Source organism: Bicyclus anynana, chromosome 16, assembly GCF_947172395.1.
Source record: "Bicyclus anynana chromosome 16, ilBicAnyn1.1, whole genome shotgun sequence".
NCBI lineage: Eukaryota > Metazoa > Arthropoda > Insecta > Lepidoptera > Nymphalidae > Bicyclus > Bicyclus anynana.
Window position 1 is genome coordinate 4020529 of NC_069098.1, and position 21550 is coordinate 4042078.

General features: G+C 38.8%; 1 protein-coding gene across 3 annotated transcripts in view; it reads right to left on the reverse strand.

Annotated features, from left to right (window-relative positions):
• Positions 1-21550, reverse strand: part of LOC112056122 (interference hedgehog) — a 73120-nt gene that overhangs the window by 12676 nt on the left and 38894 nt on the right. For 2 of the 3 annotated variants that reach the window (XR_008251529.1, XM_052885990.1), the window contains exons 3-11: positions 9948-10183; positions 9189-9383; positions 8720-8892; positions 6825-7029; positions 4682-4898; positions 1946-2076; positions 1742-1826; positions 1360-1466; positions 146-264 (exon numbers count right to left, since the gene is read on the reverse strand). Coding sequence is in view for 2 of the 3 variants with exons in the window: in XM_052885990.1 (XP_052741950.1) it covers positions 146-264; positions 1360-1466; positions 1742-1826; positions 1946-2076; positions 4682-4898; positions 6825-7029; positions 8720-8892; positions 9189-9383; positions 9948-10183 (1468 nt within the window). In the remaining variant the exon portion in view is untranslated. Of the gene's footprint in view, positions 1-145; positions 265-1359; positions 1467-1741; positions 1827-1945; positions 2077-4681; positions 4899-6824; positions 7030-8719; positions 8893-9188; positions 9384-9947; positions 10242-21550 lie in introns of those variants that run through there. The other variant, XM_052885991.1, reaches the window with a different exon arrangement.

Genomic DNA, 21550 nt, shown 5'->3' on the forward strand with positions numbered 1-21550 from the left:
ATTATCCGAAAGTTAAATTACTGAAACTTTTTTTAAAATATATTTAGCGGTTATACGCACTGCTATCAAAACGTGCTACTGCGTCGATGAATCAGTACGTTAGTCAGGACAAGTCATTATCATCAAGTAAAGATCATTCACTTACTTGTAGTACTTGTCGGGGTAGAGTCCGTCTATTTCAAAGGAATGTATATGCGTCGGTATGTCGGTGCTCTCAGTGTGCCACTGGATGTTGGACGAGTTGGTCACTTCCCTGTACTGCACCTACGAATCGAAACGATTAAAAGTTATTAACCGACTTCATAATTCTACAGATTTTGATCGCTGTAGCGTAGTTGTTTAAGTATACTCTTAATTTTGACGGCCTACGTGGCGCAGTGGTATGCGCGGTGGATTTACAAGACGGAGGTCCTGGGTTCGATCCCCGGCTGGGCAGATTGAGATTTTCTTAATTTGTCCAGGTCTGGCTGGTGGGAGGCTTCGGCCGTGGCTAGTTACCACCCTACCACCAAAGACGTACCGCCAAGCGATTTAGCGTTCCGGTACGATGCCATGTAGAAACCGAAAGGGGTGTGGATTTTCATCCTCCTCCTAACAAGTTAGCCCGCTTCCATCTTAGACTGCATCATCACTTACCATCAGGTGAGATTGTAGTCAAGGGCTAACTTGTAAAAAAAAAAATCAGTTTAGGTTTGATCTGATACTTTGGAAGAATTTCAACTGTTTTATTGGTAATGACTAATAAGTGACTCTATTATCCGTGAAAACCCGACGAATAAATGTACGGCGCCACCCAGTGGTGATATCATGTGAGTTGTGACCAAGGAGATAATCTCGTGAAGAGAAATAAATAATTCAACCATCAACCAATGGCGTTGCAAATGAAAATACCGCTATCTCCTTCATTGCGTTAGGACGAAAGTGATGGGACTGGGACAACTCCGCCGCCATTGGACGACATTTTGTCTATTTCTCTTCACTTGGTCGCATGTACGCACCACTGGCCAGACATGAAATGTTCTACGCAAAGAATTTGCATCAGAACTTTGTGGAGTCAACATACTGAGGATGCTCCGGTTTCAGGCTGAGAGGAATTTCTGACGAAATACGAATCTGGGTAGCGTTGTCGCTTGGGTTTGTCGATTTATCGCGGATAATAACAAAATAATTAATTAGATCTCTCGTTTGCTAATGTCATCACGAAATCTCGAAAACCGCTAGAGGTACAAAGTTAAAATTAGGCAGGGAGGTCGTCTAAAGTTAGTAGACGTCCATTAAAAACAGACTGCGAGAGGGCCTGATTAAGGAGGTCTAAAGGACGAAGTTCCGGGAAGTATTTGATAAATTAAGGGCACTTACTTTGAAGAACTGTATCGGCAGGCCGTGGTTGTCATGGGACCACGACACCATCACACTCTTGTCCGACAGTCTCGTCACATTGGGCCGCGACGGTGGTATCAAAACCGCTGCAATTTGTATATAAATAATTATTCTTTATATTGGTAAAATTATAGTAAGAAAGTTCTCCTTTAATTTTTTTTTTAAAGAATACTAACCGTATTTTTTAAATATAACCAAAATTCCCATTTCCTTCCAACTATCGGGAAAGACTTTATTAGAGTGGGTACTACAATACACCAACGGGGCGGGGATCGAACCATCCCTCTCGGTGATGAGTCTGACCGCTCTTACCTTTAAGCTATTGAGGCTTCTTATCTTTCTATCTAATTTTCGTTATTACCTTTATGTTTCCTGGGATTTTTCTTATTGTGCCGTTTGGGAGACTGCGAAGGTATGTGAATCTTCGGCGTTTCCGCGGAATAGTCCTGCGAATGTCAATAAACTTTTAGATTCGGTACATATTATACAGGATGAAGTGTCAACATTTATATATGATTTCTCTTGTACAGATCCGAGTGTAGGTACATATAAATGAATCTCTCACCTGATCAGATATCTGCACCGGCACGACAGTGAGCATGGCGGCGTCGTAGGCGCAGCCGAGCGAGTTGCACGCGAAGCACTGCACCACGCCCGCGTGCCGCTTCTCCACGCGCTCGATGTACATGTCCGAGTCTACACATCATATCATACAATCAGCAACTTCAATCTTCATCAATACAATAACAACCGATGCACGTTCCACTGCCTTTTTAGGGACTTCCTAACCGTCAAATCCGTGAAACCTGGTTAATGACATCGGTCTACCTAGTGGTGGATATACCTTGAGTGATCAATGTCTATGAGATCATAGAAATAGGTCGCGCGCCCATTGCCACTTCAGATTTACGACTCGGTAACCTACATTTATAATTTTAGTTCTTCTGCGGATCTCTTCATTTCTAATTCTATCATTCAGAGATAGATACTTTGAACATAGCTCACTCCATCTCCCGTTGAATCAGATCCGTAAGTCAAAACTGTCAATGACAATAGAAACTTTTTCTGCATAACCTTCATAAGTCTTCGAAGGTTATGCAGATAAAGTTCTTCCAGCAAGGACTTCCTGCGAGGTATTCACGAGCACCTTGAACAATGCAGTTGTATAGATTTTGTCAAACCGTCAAAGCCAAAACTAATTTGACCATGTTTAAAATAAAAATGTATAGGCATCTTCTAGCCAAATGCGTTCCATAGACCTCATCACTTCTTTCATCTGGCAAGTCTAAGCATAGAAGTACGCCAATAATCCAACAAGAAGGCATCGAATTCTAGATCTCTCCGCCCGTGTTAAACATGCCTTTTAATCGTCTAGCTATTGAGGCATAAAATGTTTAGACAAAACGTTTCCACAAAGTTAACTTGACATGCACCACTGTCTATAAAAGTGACGTTATATTCTCACAGAGAACTGAAGAAACTGAGAAACAACAGGCAAGTTGTGAAAACTGTACACCGATCGGAATGGATCGGAACAAGTCGGCAACTCGGATAAATTACGTTCAAACTTATCCGCTATTGCTGAAAAGGGAAAAGAAGGTGTAGTCGCGAGTTTAGTAACAGGTAAGTTATTTATTACAGGGTGATGTTCGAGCCTACTTTATCCTGTGATTTAATTAAATCTATGTTCTATTTTATTGGACAATCTTGAACCACAGATAAGAATAACTTGGGCCGCTCAAAAAAATTACTTACCTGTCTATACGTGGAACTTTCTTGTTCATGTAGCGTGAAATATGTGTACCTAAATACAGAACTACAGAGAATATTTGATGTTTTTTAGCACCTGTCAAACAAAGCCAGAAAGGGCTTGATTCCCTGATTTCAGCTCAGAAACCGGAAACAAATAATTTATAGGGAGCCGCTGGCCGCAGACAACTCGAAACCGTTTCAAACACCACGCAGCTATTTCAGCAGCTATAGCAGTAGACGTCTATTGACAATGTTACCAGAGGTCAGCCCTGGTTGTCGATCTGGCTGGCTACCTCTTTTCACAGAATTTTTGAAAAGTAGTCACAGTATAATGAAACATTCCCGACAAAAAAAAGCGAGATTTTCTAGTGCCTAAAAATTTACAGAGCAAGCCTGGTGATAAGTAGGGAACCTATAAACAAAGCAACAATTCACAAGGCATACAAGGAACGCGTCCTAGAAAGTGCCGTAAACCGTAAAACGACGTCGTTAGAAGGCACAAGTGCTCACACAGGGAACCAAACCCTTTAAACAGAGTCATGTTGCTTAGTGGCAGAAATAACCAGGGTTCCCCAGACGAGCTCTGTTACAAAACTCTACAGCTACTAAAATACATACAGCAATAACCACTACCAAAATTACAACGCTTTTACTCGTACTTAACAATCGATGTAGCCGCCTTTGTCCTAGATAAACCAATACACGACAATAAAGCACTCACGCCTCCCCTTTCCGAAATCAATAGAGCGAATAAGTTTAAAGAAGTAATTTAGTGTACACTAAGAAGAGTTCCCTTTCTACCCGCTCTCCCCGATCGTTTTTTGAAACTTGTTATCCACTTTCGCGTAGTGTATAAAGGAAACTACTAATTAATATAATTTACAGAGACTTTCAAGGAACAATCTTTTTGTACTTAACAAACTTTCAGAGAAAATGTTCTAGATAAAAGCTAAGTAATTATCTACCTGTCATTTACAAAGCTCTTTGCGACAGTGTCTGTTTAAAGCGTCTTCGGCGATGACAAGATGGCCGGATAGTTACATCATTCAGAAGTGGATTCAAACTACGTTCCAGGAGGAATCAAATGAGTCACTAAGCCCAAAAAAACCCTATTGGTCGCAACGTCTCTAAGCTGAAGTCCGAGACTTGTAGAGACGCCTTTGAGAATCAATCTATCCCCTTCTATTACCTATACCACAGATTTTTCTGGTATAAACCACGTGCCAGCGTTCTGCTACAACATCTAATTTATATCTACACAAAATTTCAGTCAAATCAGCTCACCGGATCAGTCATGAAAAAGTAACAGACAGACTTACTTACGTACTTATAATATAAACTAGCGAACACCCGCGACTTCGTCCACCCTTAGACCTCCGGTCCTCTCGCAAAATCCGTTCTTAACGGACCTCTACCATTTATAATTTACCTCCCTGCCAAATTTCATCTTTGTACGTCAAGCGGTTTTCGAAATTTCGTAATGAGTGACCTTACGCATTTATATGTATATTAAGATAGTCGGAGAACATAAACTTTAATAATTTCTAACCTGTAGCCTTTATGCCCTTTCCAGTTTTGACCAGTTCAGCATTAAACATCCAATGCACCACCGGCGCTGGTTGTCCATGTGGCACGCCGCAGGAGATGCGGGCGCTCAGGCCTTCGCTGGCGTTGACGCTGTTGGCCGAGCCTTCCCAGTGCGGAGGCTGCAGCGCTACAACCTTCCACGATCGACGCAGAGCGTTGGCCGAGCAGGAGTATACGCCCTGAGAAAGGTTAGATTGGTTAAGCTTCGCTTTGACTCATTCCCTACCCCTTCTTCTTCTTCTTCTTGATGTCGCGGCTCTGCAGGTCTTCTTGAAGTCCCTGTATCACGTTGACCGTTACCTATCTATTGTGATCGCCACTGACTAGATTTCCCCTCCAATACTGGTTGCTGCCAGGTATAGCAGCAGTTTTCCCTACCCCTATCCTATTTTACTCCCACCCTACACCTGTACTCTACCGTACTTTACTCCCAACCCTACCCATACCCTAATGTATCAGGACTATAATAGTTAGGCATATGCTGTCGCGACACTTTTTGCAAATATGTGGTCTGCAAAGTTGTAGTTCATTATTTTATAACTACAAATGGTCTTATAGCGAAAAGCTTCGACCAACACAGACTTAAACAACTATCGGAACAATAATAGTTGACTCAACATTTTCTATACTTATTTTAAAGAATATTATACTCGTTGGTACCTATTCTTAAGAAAACCTCTGCAAGTAATTTCATCCGTTTTCACATGGCAATTTGTGAAAATTGTACCTACACAAAATACGCCTGTCGGCAATCTTAATAGATCGTAACTTACGATTTAGTTAGAAATGGAGACATCATAACTTCCACTATTTCCGTATGTATGTAGAAAGCTCTCTCTGTCGTACGAAAAGCCATAACTAAAATTTAAATGATTTAAACTAGAACCGAGAACGCGTTTCAGTTGCAGTTCATTCTGAGACTTATTTTAAAACTAGTTAACAAACAGATATTAAATCCAAAAAGTCCTAAATAAAGAAAATACTGAGTTCAATTTTAAATGGCACACAAGACATGGATTTTAGTATAAGAAGCTTAGACCCGTATTGAAGGCTTATAATATAACATACCTACTGAGGGAAAATCACATCCACAACATACCTACTGAGGGAACCAAGAACGGTTCAAACGAGTATGTAAAAGTTTCTTATAAATATTTGTTTATTTTGTTTACTTGTTTAAGCGGCCTAATCTCTGTAACCAGTTAGATTGTAAAAAAAGTAGCATCTGATGGCCAGGCTGATGAATATTAACTTTGTTTGACAACATGTTCTATAAAACTCGTATGGTAAGGATTAAGGGCGTCGTCTAGTGAATATTGTTTCGTTTATAAAATACTAGTCGACGCCCTGCGGTTCCACCCGCGTAGTTCACGTTCCCGTGAGAATATGGGGATAAAATATAGTCTATGACAAATAATGTGACTTTCAAGTTGTAAAAGAATTTTCAAAACCGGTATAGTAGATCCAGAGATTACTTACTATTACTCCCTAGTCCCTACAATACACAAACTTTAGCTCTTTGTAATATTAGTATAGTATATGCATCATTGATCCCGTGGTTAGCTGGTTTAGCTACGGACAATTAGGTCCAGGGTTCGAAGCTCGGCTCAGGGCAAAAACAAAAAGTTAAATTGGGATTTTTCTTACAAAAAAAATCTTAATAGCAGCCTGGAGTTGGGAAGTTGGCGGTGTTGGTACGGAGAGCACGTAAAGACGTCGGTCTTGCGCCTGATCTTTCAACGGTCGTGTCAGTCTGCCGTCCCATCGGTCTATGAGAGTGAGGGAAAAGAGAGTGCACCTGTGCTTGCGCACACACTTGTGCACTATAAACATGGCTAATCTCACCATGAGATTGGCGGTCGTGGCCGAAAACAGAAAAACATTTAAATCAGGTGCATATTATTAAAGGCTATAGACAATCTCAATTAAATATCACGTTTCTCAAACGGTGAAAAAAAACATCGTGAGGATACCTGCATACCTGGAATTTTTAATTCTCTACGTGTGTGAAGTCTGCCAATCCACATTGAGCCAGCGTGATGATAACCTAAGCCTAACCGCTCTCATTCTTAGAGAGATATGGGTTGTTAACGATGATAGATTACCTCATGTTCTCCAGTAAAGTTCTCTATAACCAGGCTGTTGGTGTGACCAGGTAGATTGGTGTCCGTGCCTTTGCTCCACACGACTCTTGGCTGAGGAGTGCCCACCGCGCCGCACCAGAGCCTCAAAGAGTTGTCCGGCATTACAGGCATAGTCAATACTCGATCTTTGTCAATTGTTCCCACGTAATCTTCCGTTTCCAAGAATCTGTTGAAAGGATGTTTTATTAAAATTGTTGTTTTTACCTATTATAGATTTAATTAATGAGCAAAAATGAGCCCTTCTGTCAAAAGTCGTGGCAATTAACCGCAGTGAAATAATTCGGAATTTTTTTTGTTACAGTAACTTCACGGCAAAAGAACAAATATGTAACATTCAGTAAGAGAGGCATACTTGTGCCACATACCGGTTTAAGCTTTTTCTGCTACGGCTCCTGGTTTATATCTGTCTCCCTAATACGACACGGAGCCAACGCAAGTAACGTCCCACATTAGGGATCCATCAGGTCTCTTTGCATTATTCCGACTTAGGTATTACTAAGTAGGTATCCCTAGATTTTGATATCAGTTTGAATTACAATTTGGTGAACCGTGTTAGCCCAGTGGATATGACCTCTGCCTCCGATTCCGGAGGGTGTGGGTTCTGGCGCATGCACCTCCAATTTTTCAGTGGTGTGCATTTTAAGAAATTAAATATCACGTGTCTCAATCGGTGAAGGAAATCATCGTGAGGAAACCTGCATACCAGAGAATTTTCTTAATTATCTGCGTGTGTGAAGTCTGCCAATCCGCGTTAGGCCAGCGTGATGGACTATTGGCCTAACCCCTCTCATTCTGACTCGAGCTCAGTAGTGAGAAGAATATGGGTTGATAACGAACGAAGAAGTACACATGACGCTCAAAATTTGACCGGATCGCAAATATTGTAGCGTATCATGCTGTCATATATTTTAAAATACAACGATTCCATAAGGCATTAAAAGTTATGTACTATTTTAAAAATTACATATTTAAATATCAAACAAGCTTCGAGTAATCCAAAGAGCCGTTAGTTCTTTTTAAAAGCGCACTTAAATTTTAAATTACTATTCGGTATTCATAGATGATGGATAACCTATAACCTTCATTTACATTTTTTGAAAGTCACGGCAATTTGTAAATGTTAAAATTTTGTAGTTAATTGTTGCATCGTAAAGTTGACTGATGATAATGGACTGAAGGTACGTAGTTTTATAGAACCAGTTATATAAAGGGCCATCTATGATAGACATAACCTAAAAACTCATTCCGTCTTACTAAAACTTGATTTGATGCTCTTGTACATACTTCTGACTGGTACTTTGGCGGCATCTTAACGGAACGCTAAATCGTTTACCGATATTTTATTTTCTTCGTTACCCAGCCTTTAACTTTATGATAGACCTGAATTGTAGCATTGTAGAAAGAGAGATGCAAAGGAAGAAGACACATGTTGGGGTTTTTCTTCTAAATTATGGAAAACACCCAGAGTCATGAGGTACTGACTGGGGAAAGAGAAAGAGACAGACCCGAATCTCCCCATGTTGCACCTTCAAGTAAGTCCTCTCTTCCAAGTCTGCGGTCTAGTCCCTCAAGACATTGATCAGTTATTGAGTTATATTCCCCTTAAATTCTACTGTCTTCCATTGTCACGTTGTTATTGACGAGGATTACATTTTTTTTTATTCAATGCCAAGTCCCTTGACTGATGCTAAATGACGATGCAGTCTAAAATGGAAGCGGACTTACTTGGAAGAGCTACAATATTATTCTACCCATACCACAGACGGTTTCTACGCTACATCGTACCAGAACGCTAAATCAAATGGCGGTACCTTCAGAACAAACTTAATAAATAAACTTCGACTTTGATTACACACCTGAACCCTCCGTGTCCCTCATGCTGCACCTTCAAGTAAGTCCTCTCAGGCAAGTCAGCGGTCTGCTCGCTGATGTCATTGATGGCGGTGCAGCCGTAAGTTCCGCTGTCTTCTACTGTCGCGTTGTTAATGACGAGGACTCCGTGAGATGTGTCGAGCTGTTTTCTTGAACCCTGTAGTTTGTCAAAATGCAATTCTAATCTACTTTGTTATGTCGAGTGACTAGTGGACCGATGGCATAACCGGTAACAGGGAATCGCCGGAAGCATACGGCCAGGGACTGTTTGGAAGTCTTTACAGGAGGTATATGTCCAGCAGTGTACCACAACTCCGACTTCGTCAAAGAGTTTTTTGAACCGATATAAAGATTCTTTTACTGTCAGAAGGCTCGCTCTTGACTATAATCATGCCTGATGGTAAGCAATGTGGACGCTTTTGCCAAGAATCTACCAGTAGTAAAGTATCATACCTTTGTTGTTTCCTTCCACCAGCTCAGTTTCGCAGGCGGTTCTGACCTCGGCTCTTTACAGTGTAGGACCACAGAGTTATGCAGAGGCGCTAAGATGACCCGCCTCTCCGGGGAGTTCCTGCTGAGATCGATCTTGGCGATGGTGAGGCGCGCCGGGATCGATACAAGAATTATCGAGCCATACCAAGCCATACACTGTGGACAAAGTCATTTTCTATATTAATATCTATACAAATATTATAAAGCTGAAGAGTTTGTGTGTTTGTTTGAACGCGCTTATCTCAGGAACTACTGGTTTGATTTGAAAAATTTAAAATAATTATTTTTATTTTATGAACTCATAGTCAATATAACCAAGTATAATAATAATTGAAAAACACATTTATTTTAAGGCATAAGGCCTAAGCCTAAAACATATAATCGACAGGTGATACATTTAACTGATCACAACTTTTACTGATAAAGGTGAATGCGACAATATCTTAACCTAAAAAATGGAGACCATGAAACCTCAATAACTCCACGGAAAAGTAACTGGTCTAATCACCGAGAGCTCTCGATTCGATCCCCGCCCGCCGGTTTATTGTCTTACCCACTTCTAACAGCCATTAACTAAACTAACATGGACTCCGCGCCACAAAAGAAGTCCCACGAAAAACCTGAACTAAAACTGACAGCGCCTTACACAAATGACAAAGAGCGCTATTAAGACTTTAGCACCGCGTCTACGAGACTTGTTTCGTTTAGTCAATATCTCACCTGATACAAAGAAGTGGGAGTGTTCTCTCTCACTTGCACCACCAGCCGCGTGGTAACGCCGTCCTTGTCATTGATGCCGTCCACATTGTTCCAGTCCCTCCACTCTTGGTCATCATCAGCCCGCCAGCGCCACGTAAGCCTCTCCCCCGGAACTCGGACCGCACACTCGAAGGTCACCTCGTCTCCGACCGGCGCTGTCACTGACTCGGGATACTTGGTGAACTCCATTTCGATTTCTGTAATCATCATCATCATCATCATCATCATCATCACCATCATCATCATCATCATCATCATCATCATCATCATCATCATCATCATCATCACCATCATCATCATCATCATCACCATCATCATCATCACCATCATCATTATCAACCCATATTCGGCTCACTGATGAGCTCGAGTCTCTTCTCAGAATGAGAGGGGTTAGGCCAATGATCCACCAAGAAAATACCAAGAGAATTAAGAAAATTCTCTGGTTCCTCACGATGTTTTTCCTTCACCGTTTGAGACACGTGATATTTAATTTCTTAAAATGCACACAACTGAAAAATTGGAGGTGCATGCCCCGGACCGGATTCGAACTTACACTCTCCGAATCGAAGGCAGAGGTCATATCCACTGGTCTAACACAGCTCATATTACCTCTTTGAAAAATCATCGCTCCGTGAAAATAACCAGTTAGGTCACTGTTTTAAAAGTCGCTTCAAAGAAGTGGAACGAACGTAGAGGTTTTGTCGGATGTTGTCGCTTGGATTTGTCGGTATTTCGTAGAGAATATAAAATATTATAAAGAGGTAAAGTTTGTGGTATTGTAGGGGGTAATTTTTATTTTTAAATCTCTCTTACGCTGCGTCTATTCGCGATAAACTCGAAACTACTGAATGTATTTTCATGCGGTTATCACCAATAGAATAGATGAGAAAGATTTAATTAACTGGGTGTATAATTTGACCGATACTGGATATATAGAGAACCATGATAGCCGGACGTCTGGTAGTTCACAATACTTTTTTTTAATTTACAAAGAAAACTCGACTTATGCTAGCTCACCATCCGATAAGCCCACGTGCTTGCAGCGCTAGCGGTTAGACGTCCGACAAAACTGATCGTGTTGAGGCATGTAGGCTTATTTGATCATCAGTGGCTGACTTTACTCTTCACTACACTCGTACTTCCAGTTGAGTAGATTCAAGTACATTTTTCAAGCTTTTTGGAAAGTCACGATTCATTATTACATCGACGCTTGACCAACGCTATCAAAAGTCAACAGTAAGCAGTCCAGCGTCTATTGAAACCCAAAATGAAGTCAGTTAAGTTTTTTATTTTCATTCTTCGTCTCGTGATACATAAGTAACGAATGAGAGAAACCTCAACTCGACGTCCTTGGAATATTGTTAACTACATAAACCGAGAGCCTGCCGTAGCCAGACCTTCTTCATTTTATAAAAGCTTAAAAATTATTTATGCCCTTACCATAAGTACCTACTAAGGGCAATTATAGAGTTCACTCCGTGGTCGCTTTGGGAGATAGCAAGTTTGAAAGGTCCAGATTCACAACCATCTACTGTAGACTCAGCCTAATTATTTATAGGGATTAGCATCGCACCCAAATTCACGCACAAAATTGTCTGTAAGGAAAACGAGCTTAGATTAGGTTTATTATACTAAACTAGAAGTTCTTGATCGTTTTTTACACTATTCAACTACACAAAAAGATATTTTTACGGATCTCTTTAATCGACGAACACGATTACAACTATGAAACATCGATTCTATAGACAGTTTTTATAATCGCATTTGATCGTTGATCAAATTCTTTGACATAAAAGTAGGCCGATCCTTATGTTATTAGTCTGAGACTGAAGAAAATACAAAGAAATCACGTTTTACACTTGGACACATGAGCTTATGACCTATACCCTTGAAACCTTCTATCTCCCAAAGCCACCACGGTCGATACTCTATAGTTGCCTATAGTACTTACCTTTGACTTACAGCTTTCATAACATGAGGAAGGTCTAGCCACCGCAATATTAGTTTAACGCATTTTGATCTTGAAACGTGAATGACTCATCCAATCTCGTGATTAATATTTTATTGCACATCTCAAAGCAAATTGTGCCCTATTTTAAATATATTTAGATGAATAATCGTTCGTTATTTACATTTGACATGGGACCTATCGGTTTGAGCGAGGCGAAATTATCAGATTCTTCTTACGAAGCAATGACCGCTTCAAGAATTTAAAACAACTTTATCTGCATGTTGAATCATGACATTGAGATACATTCGTCTGATGTTTTTTTTTTTATTAAACGACAAGTTAGCCCTCTCTGTGATATCAACTGATGCAAAGTGACAATGCAGTCTAACAGTGAAATTTATAGACGTTGTAGGGGCTCCCCCAAGGGATCATTCAGCCATTGAGTGTTGAATTTAACCTCTATTTGTTTGAAAATTTGAAACTCAGTGAGTGAATGATATCTAGGAGTGCCTCTAAAACGTCTATGAATTCCACTATAAGATAGTAGGTACTGAACTAAGTTAGAAGAGATTGCTTACGACTGAGTCAGGAGATCAGAGACTTAGACCCACCACGCTGTTCCGATGCGAGTTGACGGGTAATATTATACACTTTAACGATCACTATTAAATTTCCTATTAATGATCGAGACCGACGACTTAACGTGCTTTCTTAGGTGTAACACTACAAATTCCCGATTTCGGGTTGAGAATTATTACTGAAGATTTTTAACAAAACCCAGGATTCGAACCAAGGATCTCGTGATCCTAAGCCACATTGGCTAACTACTAGACCAACAAAGCTGAAAGGGTAAAGTCATCTATACAAAGTATAAGAAACGTTGCTCTTTTGTTGATGTTGGTTTTCCACCTAACACCAATCTGCCAGTGTTCATCCATTTAATTGTAGCAACTAGCCGACGCACCGCGGTTTCACCCGAGTGGTTCCCTTTCCTGTGAGAATACGGGGGTAAAATATAGCCTAAACACACACATAAAGTGACTTTATACAGGTAAACAAATTTTCTAAATCGGTTCAGTACATTCAGAGATTACCCTTATAACACCACAAATTTTACCTGTTTATAATATTAGTACAGTAAAAGCTCCTTATTCACGCTTCCTTTATTCACGTTTTCACTATTCGCGGATTAAAATTCCTATATTAGCGGCTAAATATTTCGTTTTTCGCGGATCTGATTGACGAAACTGACGTAAAATCTGCAAATTTCAACTTTAACTTGCCTACCATTTTACATTTAAAATTCTTCAAACCATTGTCTAAGACTGAAGATAATAGTTAATCAATAACTACAATTAATTGTTTTTTCTTTATATATTTGTTTTTTATTTTGTCACCCAAGAACGTATCCCTTTTAATCCCATATAAAATACCATTCCATATTCACGGTTTCTGTATTCGGGACACATTTAGAAAACGTATCCACCGCGAATAATGAGCTTTTACTGTATAGATGGATAGAAAACCATCAACTATTACAATAAAAAAAATGCAACAAAATTTTACAGTATGCCCCAGAGAACCACATTCCGTAACTAGTAGATGAAACTCATAGTTTTAATTACACTCTTTTCCTTTTAATCGCTATATTAAAACGGAACCGACTGGAGCATTATTAGAAAGAATTTCCATTCCACATTTACTATTCATCCATAGAGATCTAAAGATGTTAGATAGGCCATTTGTAATAAGCTTTATGCAAAGTGAAAATTAAAGCATTACCCGTGAATCCTAATTTGAAAATCACGATACGCCAATTTGAACAATGACTTATTTATAAGAAAACAATAATAACTTTTTGCTTTTTTAAAGTAGGTAATTGAAAAACATCAAAAAATCAAAACAAACGAACGCGTCACAATTAAGTAAATCATTTTTATAAAATGCGTACAAAGCATATTAATTAATCATTTATAAGAAAACTAGATCAGGTTCAATAATATACAAATCAATTTATTAGTACGAACTTTGTAAGAAAAAAAAAATTTTCTTGCTTCGCAACTTTTGCAGCTTTGTCCTACCTATCCTACATAAACATTTTAATATCTCAGTACTTACCCAATTAAGCTACATGGATGTTCGTTTTTCAATTTGGAAATAATACGACGCAATAACATTAAATGGATTGAATTGTAATTGAAAAAAAATCGAGCACTTAGCCGTACGCCATTTGCAATAAAACAGACGTTAAAGAAAACAGAAGGCGCTCATCCACTTTAAAGCTTTGTTTATTTTGTGTAATATTTTTTATTGCGTGTTTTACATTCAATATCCTAAATGGTGTCTCTATAGTATGGGTTTAGTGTACTACTATAACCTACTGTAGTCAGCGCGGTATCAAGTTTATTACATCGCGAAGTCATAAATGTCAATATAATAAGCCTGAATAAAAGCGTTATGTATATTATTTTTGTATAAACATGCGTGTCGAAAACTATAGTCATATTCACCTTAATATGCTCTAGCACTTCGAGAAAGGATGGAAAGCAGCACAGTCATTTCGATCTCAACAAACTTTTGGCAAAAGAACAATCAGCAAATATCAGTGTAGGGAGTGAAATAAAAAAAATAGTGATACCTTCTGTTACCAATCAGGGCAGCTAGCCGCGACTGGTGACAGAAAGTCTGAGTCATTCAAAGGATCAGCCTGGCTGTCCAGCGCGGAAATGCAGCCAGTATTCTTGCTACCATTCCACGTGGGCATGATTTGTATAACGATTGAGAAAGAATACAATAAGGAACAGGAAAAGTTCCTTATTGTATTCTTTCTCAATAAAAAAAATAATAAATAAATAGGATTTAAAACTATTTTGATGACTTGGTGGCCGATATCAAACCGTGGATCGCTTCTAAGAATCGTGTCATATTCGCTCGTGGGATGTCTGCAAACAAATTCAAAGCAGTAGGTAATTGAAGTAGACGGTGACTACGTACCCGATTTGTCAATTATTCTTATCAATTTTATTTGTTCGTGCATCAACTGCAGTTGTAGCGTGGTGCGGGCGACAGTTCGTTTCACTCTTGAATGTTATCCACGATTCACGATAATGGTACTTGAACGTCATATAAGTAATTGCTTACAAAGCACCATGCTAGAGTGCAGGAACTGTAGTCCTAAGATGCTGGGACTACAGTTCCAGATAATGGCACCACGCATCGGAAAGCGCAGTGTTGGTCGACCCCCCACTAGATGGACTGAGATGTCCTCAGTCCATCTAGTGGGGGGTCGAGCGAGTCAAGCGAGTTACAGGGAGCCGCTGGATTAGAACGGCTCGAGACCGTATTGTTTGGAAGTCCAATCCAGCTGTGGACGTCCATCGGCTGTTAATGATATATAACCATAACTTTGACTTGCTACTTATCATCATCATTATCAACCCATATTCGGCTCACTGCTGAGCTCGAGTCTCCTCTCAGAATGAGAGGGGTTAGGCCAATAGTCCACCACGCTGGCCCAATGCGGATTGGCAGACTTCACACACTCAGATAATTAAGAAAATTATCTGATGTGCAGGTTTCCTCACGATGTTTTCCTTTACCGTTTGAGAAACGTGATATTTAATTTCTTAAAATGCACACAACTGAAAAGTAGGAGGTGCATGCCCCGGGCCGGATTCGAACCTACGCCCTCCGGAGTCGGAGGCAGATGTCATATCCACTGGGCTATCACGTCTCTCGGCTACTTATACTTATTGTTAAATGGTGATAAACTAAAAAAGAGAAAACCTGACTGAATTTGTTGTGGGCACTTCTCGGACCAATTCGGAACCCTTTAGTTTTAAGTTTTCGACTAATTACTATCACCATTATCTTATAATACCTGACGTTTCAAAATTGCTTTTAAACTAAGCTTAATTGAATATTGACACTAACCTATACCGGCTATGCTTAGCGTGTCTCGCTCTCATAAACGTTACGCTCGTATGCGAAATGAAATAGCATGCTTTTTCGCCACGCAATATCATCCTACTAATTAATCTGGCGTTAACTCAGCACAACATCAAACACCATAAACGAACTTCTTAAACCGTTTATGGTGTTTTCGAAGTCGGCAGTTACCATATTAATGACGTAACTCTAATAGAAGAGACAACATTGTGAGTGGTTACCGTGAAATTGCTGAGTACACACACACATACATTAGTAGAAGGGCCCCGGCTGCATTGACCGGTTTTTTTCGAGTTCCGTAAGTAGCTTAGCAGATAATGACCTTATGGTGTAATGGGCGGTATACAATATTTTGGGATAATAATGACGTATTCTACAAAATGACTTCCTGTAACACGATTGAGAGCTTGTGATACCCAGACCTTCGTGATAAAGCTTGTAAGTTTGTAAGCCATTTCAGCCGTGGCTAGTTACCACCCTACCGGCAAAAGACGTACCGCCAAGCGATTTTGCGTTCCGGTACGATGCCGTGTGTAGAAACCGAAAGGGGTTGGATTTTCATCCTCCTCCTAACAAGTTAGCCCGCTTCTATCTTAGACTGCATCATCACTTACCATCAGGTGAGATTGTAGTCAAGGGCTAACTTGTAAAGAATATTAAAAAAAAAAAGCCATTGGTAAGTACAGTAGGGAAGTACGGCGTTTGTCGCCATTTTCCTACCGTAAATGCTTGGAAATAAAATGCATTATGACTGGCTACTTATTCGTACATATTGTTAAATGCTTTAAGAAAATTTAGTATTTTACGGAATAAACCTTAAGAAATGTTGGCAACCCAATATCTGGGTTATGTAATAAATCAGTTACCTAATATCAAAAACCTACCTGTAGCGCTATTCTGTATTCAAACCTGTGTTAATCTCGAGTTTATCTAACTTAATCTCTCTCTATCTAACACGATACTAAAGACAGAGAGATATAGACGAATTTGTATTTTACATTGTCGAATTATTAAAACATCGTTACAGAAAAACACGTCACTACCTACTGCTACATAAAGCCGTGAATTGTAACAATGGTTATTTCGATTTATCATGTTTTCGAGGAAAATAGCAATACAAATTTGTCATTCTCCGTACATTACGGGTGGAAACTAACCCTTCCGGTGAAAAGTTACCGACGACGATACCTGGCCTTCCGGTACGTCGCTTTTGAGTTCATTAGGGGATGCCGTGTACAGCGCCGGAAGTGAAGCGATCCACAAGTGCATAATACCTATACCTATACACCATAGGTTCCCAACCTTTTGGCCCACTTTACCTTCAATATACCTTCAAAGGTGGGCAAAAGGCCTATTTATGGACGTTGGGATCCCATGCTGAAATTGCGACCCCGCACTAGAAAGTGCAGTGTTAGTCGACCCCTCACCAGGTGTACTGACGGCATGAAGCATGACGAGTCGCAGGGATCCGCTGGATGCAGGCAACTCAGGTTCTTGTTGTTTGGAAGTCGCTACAAAAGGTATATGTCCTGTCTTAAATAGACGTTGGGGTCCCAAAGTGCTGGAATGGCGACCCCGCACTAGTAAGCGCAGTGTTGGTCGACCCCCCGCCAGGTGGACTGACGACATCAAGCGAGTCGCAGGGATTCGCTGTATCGTGATGTTTGGAAGTCCTTACTGTGATGTACTGTTCTAATAAAAGTGTACGTATTGACGTCAGCTCCCCACTCCCGCCCGGACACTTCGCATCTGTCAGCGGTGGCGTGCGGTGGTCACCGTCGATGCGTGCACAGTAACTGCTTACTGATTTGTTTATATTAAAGCCCTGTTCCCTACAAAGTAGTGGACATCACATTGGCGACGAGCAAAAGCGCAGTAAGTAAAATCAAACATTGTTGCAATTGTTGTATTTAAATACCTATTTACCTATGTGGTCAGCATAAAGAAAAGGAAGAGATAAGATAGGTATAGTGAATTCAAAAAACAAATATTGTCTTAACCCTATCAAGCGATAGGGTTACATACGATACAATTAATTTTAGTGTTATCAAATATCTAAACTACGGGTTCTCTTGATCGAATCGAGACTTGGCCACGATTATCCACCTACCTTCTATTGCAGATTATTCTTTGATATGTTTAAAATAAATTGTAAACAAGCAAACTTAGCAAAAATACGTATTGCTAAGTTAGTAGAAGATATTCCTTTAACACTTAATTGTATTAAGTCGATCTAAGTAAAGTAAAAGAAAAACAACGATTGTTAGAAGTACCTACCTATACGATATTGTTGATCACATCTATATATCAAATAAAACGAAGCAACTACAACAATTTACAATTGAAATTTCTAGCGAACTTATCACTTAGTAACTGATTTAACAAAATACCCACATGTTAAACATATTTCAATATGTGCCATTGTTAAATCCAACTAAAAGCTGTTGGCGATAGTGTCAACTTACTCGATTTGCCAACGAAGTGATCGTTAATTACCCGTTATAACAAACAAGCATCTCATAAAATAGTTTTTACTTATTTGTAGAATGTGCTATGGCATGACGCATTTGTTATAACTAAAGAAGAAACCTGAGTCGTCTATCATTAATTAATTTAAAAACAATAAAAAAGGAGTTCCTCCGTGCACCCAATTTACGCGATAAACATTATTGTTTGGGGTTATGCGCAATGATGTTAAATACTGTTAGAAGTGTTACTAGGTAATGGAAAATGAGGCGCTCAAAAGAAGAAATTTCCACATCTCAATGTTAGTTGTGGTCCACAACGAACGTTATTTAAACAAATAATATCTAAATATCGTCTACATTGTAGACGATACATGTGTGTTCCGGAGGTGTAAAAACTAAATAAACATAAATATATTATGGAATTAAAGACAAAATTGTGCTTGTGTGAGCCCAGTTTTGTAGCCTATTATTAGGATCACATTTTGCAATGATTTTGTAGGAACGTAACCGATCTATACCATAAAATTATCATTGGTTATGCTTCAATAACTGTCTCGTAGATTTTCAAACGCCGTGGCACCACTGATTCATTTTAATGATCGTTGTGCGAGTAAATTAATACTAACAGTTATACCACAATACAATATGTATCATTTTAATATAATTACCACTTGAAAAAAATTAAAGTTAAAAAAAAAAATAATAATTACTAGGTATATATTTAAAATATACCCATATAAATTCATTTTGATTATATTTCATGTATTTGTTCATTATAGAATAAATATTTTCCTTTTCGAGACGTTATAAAATCATTTTGACTGTGAATTTGCTGATCGTTCAATATTCACAAGTCCTAATAATAGAATCCTTCTACTGTGAAGGTGACCCTACTTCTAGAAGTTCCCGTTGGCAAAAATGGAAACGGGCCCTAGAAATTCAAACCACTAACATTTCCGAACAAAATAAAAAACGTTCTAGGTTATTACATTCGGAGGTATAGCAATGTAATTATATATTTCAATATACCAGTAGCACATGTTACTGATTTTAACTGACGTTTATAACGTTGCTATTAAAAAATAAGATGTATACCTTTTCCCAAAACAAAGTCACTTATTTAAATGACATATTTTTGTGCAAAATGTAAATTTTCTAATGAAGATGAAAATCGCATTGACCAACAAATTGGAAAATGCCATTCAAATAAATTAAGGAGGAATATTTTGTTATTGGGTGACACGGCAACCGTTGAAATAATTATTGTAGAATTCCATTATAGTTTCCAATTCTTTGGTATTGCTATAAACAATTCCATGATAGACAAAGCAAAAATCTTAGTACCAGCATTAATAAAATTGATGCTAAAACTGTAAAAAAGTTTACTAGTAAAAGAGAGGTTGATTCCTGCAGCCGATGTGGCAGCAAAATCCACAAACCTGACAGTAGTTCCTGCCCTGCAATCAACGCTTCTTGTGTGAAGTGCGGCTTCAGAGGCCTTTTCCAAAAGCATTGCAAAACAAGGGCCAATAAAAGAAAAAGTACTAACCTCATCTCAAAGCAGAAACCACAATAAAAAAAAATAAAGAGCCTACGTCTTTGGGCTACATTTTCTACATTGATGATGCCTCAACGATTGATTGTCAGGTGTTATTATTAAAATGCTCCTCGATTATGGCAGTATTTCTAATATTAGCGATAAAACGTGTTTGAAAATGAAATAATCAAAAGTTCACAACCAACAAATTAATACAAATAAAACGTTCCTAGCATATGGTGCTATACATCCATTAAAATATTAGGCTCATTTGATGCTAATATAAAAGTTTGAATCAATACGTTATGCACAGAATTTTGTCATAGAAGATGGGTCAAGTGAAAGTCTTTTCAGTAAAAACTGCCATTTCGCTTGAGGTTTTAAAATTGGGCATCAATGTGATATTTCCAAAAGAAGGAAAATTCCTTAAGTTCAAAGACGTTCAACTAGATATCGTTATTGATAATACGGTTCCTCCAGTATAGTCAACTATACAGGCGAGTCCCAATTCCTCTGGAATCAAAGATAGATAAGAAAGTAAATGAACTGGTAAAAATGGATATAATCGAACCAGTAAATAAACCGTCTTCTTGGAATTCTCCAATGGTACTGATTCCTAAACCTACCGATAATATTCATATTTGTCTAGATATACGTGCCCCTAGTAAAACTATCATTTAAGAAAATCATCCGCTGCCTACTATGGAGCAACTTATTCCAAGATTCAGAAAAGCAAAGTATTTTTCTAAATTGGATATAAATCTTACAAGCGATGTCGTTGTCTTTGCACGAGATGAAAAAGAACATGACTCTAGGCTGCAACAACTATTTGTTATCAGTACTCAAAGAAATAACGTGTTATTAAGCACAAATAAATTTTCTGGGTCATGAACTTACTCCATCAGGCATTAAACCGCCTGATGAATATATCAAATCAATTAATACACTTAGGGTACCGGAGACCATTGAAGAAATTCAAAAGTTCTTAGAGCTTATTAATTTTGTAGGAAAATGGGCTCCTAACTTATCTACTTAAACATAATACATTTGAAAGTTACTCAGACAAAAACTACTCAAAAATACCACGTGATGTATATCACGTAATGTTGGCAAAAAGATCGAGCTACTGCTTTCAATTATTTAAAACACTGTCTGGGTAACATTCCGGCTCTTGGATACTACGATCCAAAATATCGCACCCAAGTTATCACTGACGCAAGCCCTGTGGGGTTAGGAGCCGAATTAATTCAATGCAATAATAGATAATACGAGGACCCCGTATTATTTCTTTGTTTTGTGTGTTAAAGTTTGAGCTCGTTACCGACCATTAGGTTCTTAGATTGCAAGCAAATTATCATAAGGTTATTTATACGCCCGGTAAAACAAATATAGCAGACCCATTGTCCCGTTGTGCATATGTGACAACACACAACTAACTCCTTTCAAGTACAAGCATCATGTTAACCAGAGAGTTCAATATGCTACACCTGCAGCATTATGCCTGCTATTAAATGTATTAAAGCACTAGTTAATGATGATGAATTTAAATTAATCAAAAACGTATTGATAAAAAGTAATTAGGATCCCTCAATATAAACTACAAATTATTTCGACGATATATGAACTCTGGTTACATGATGGTGATTTATTAAGGGGAAAC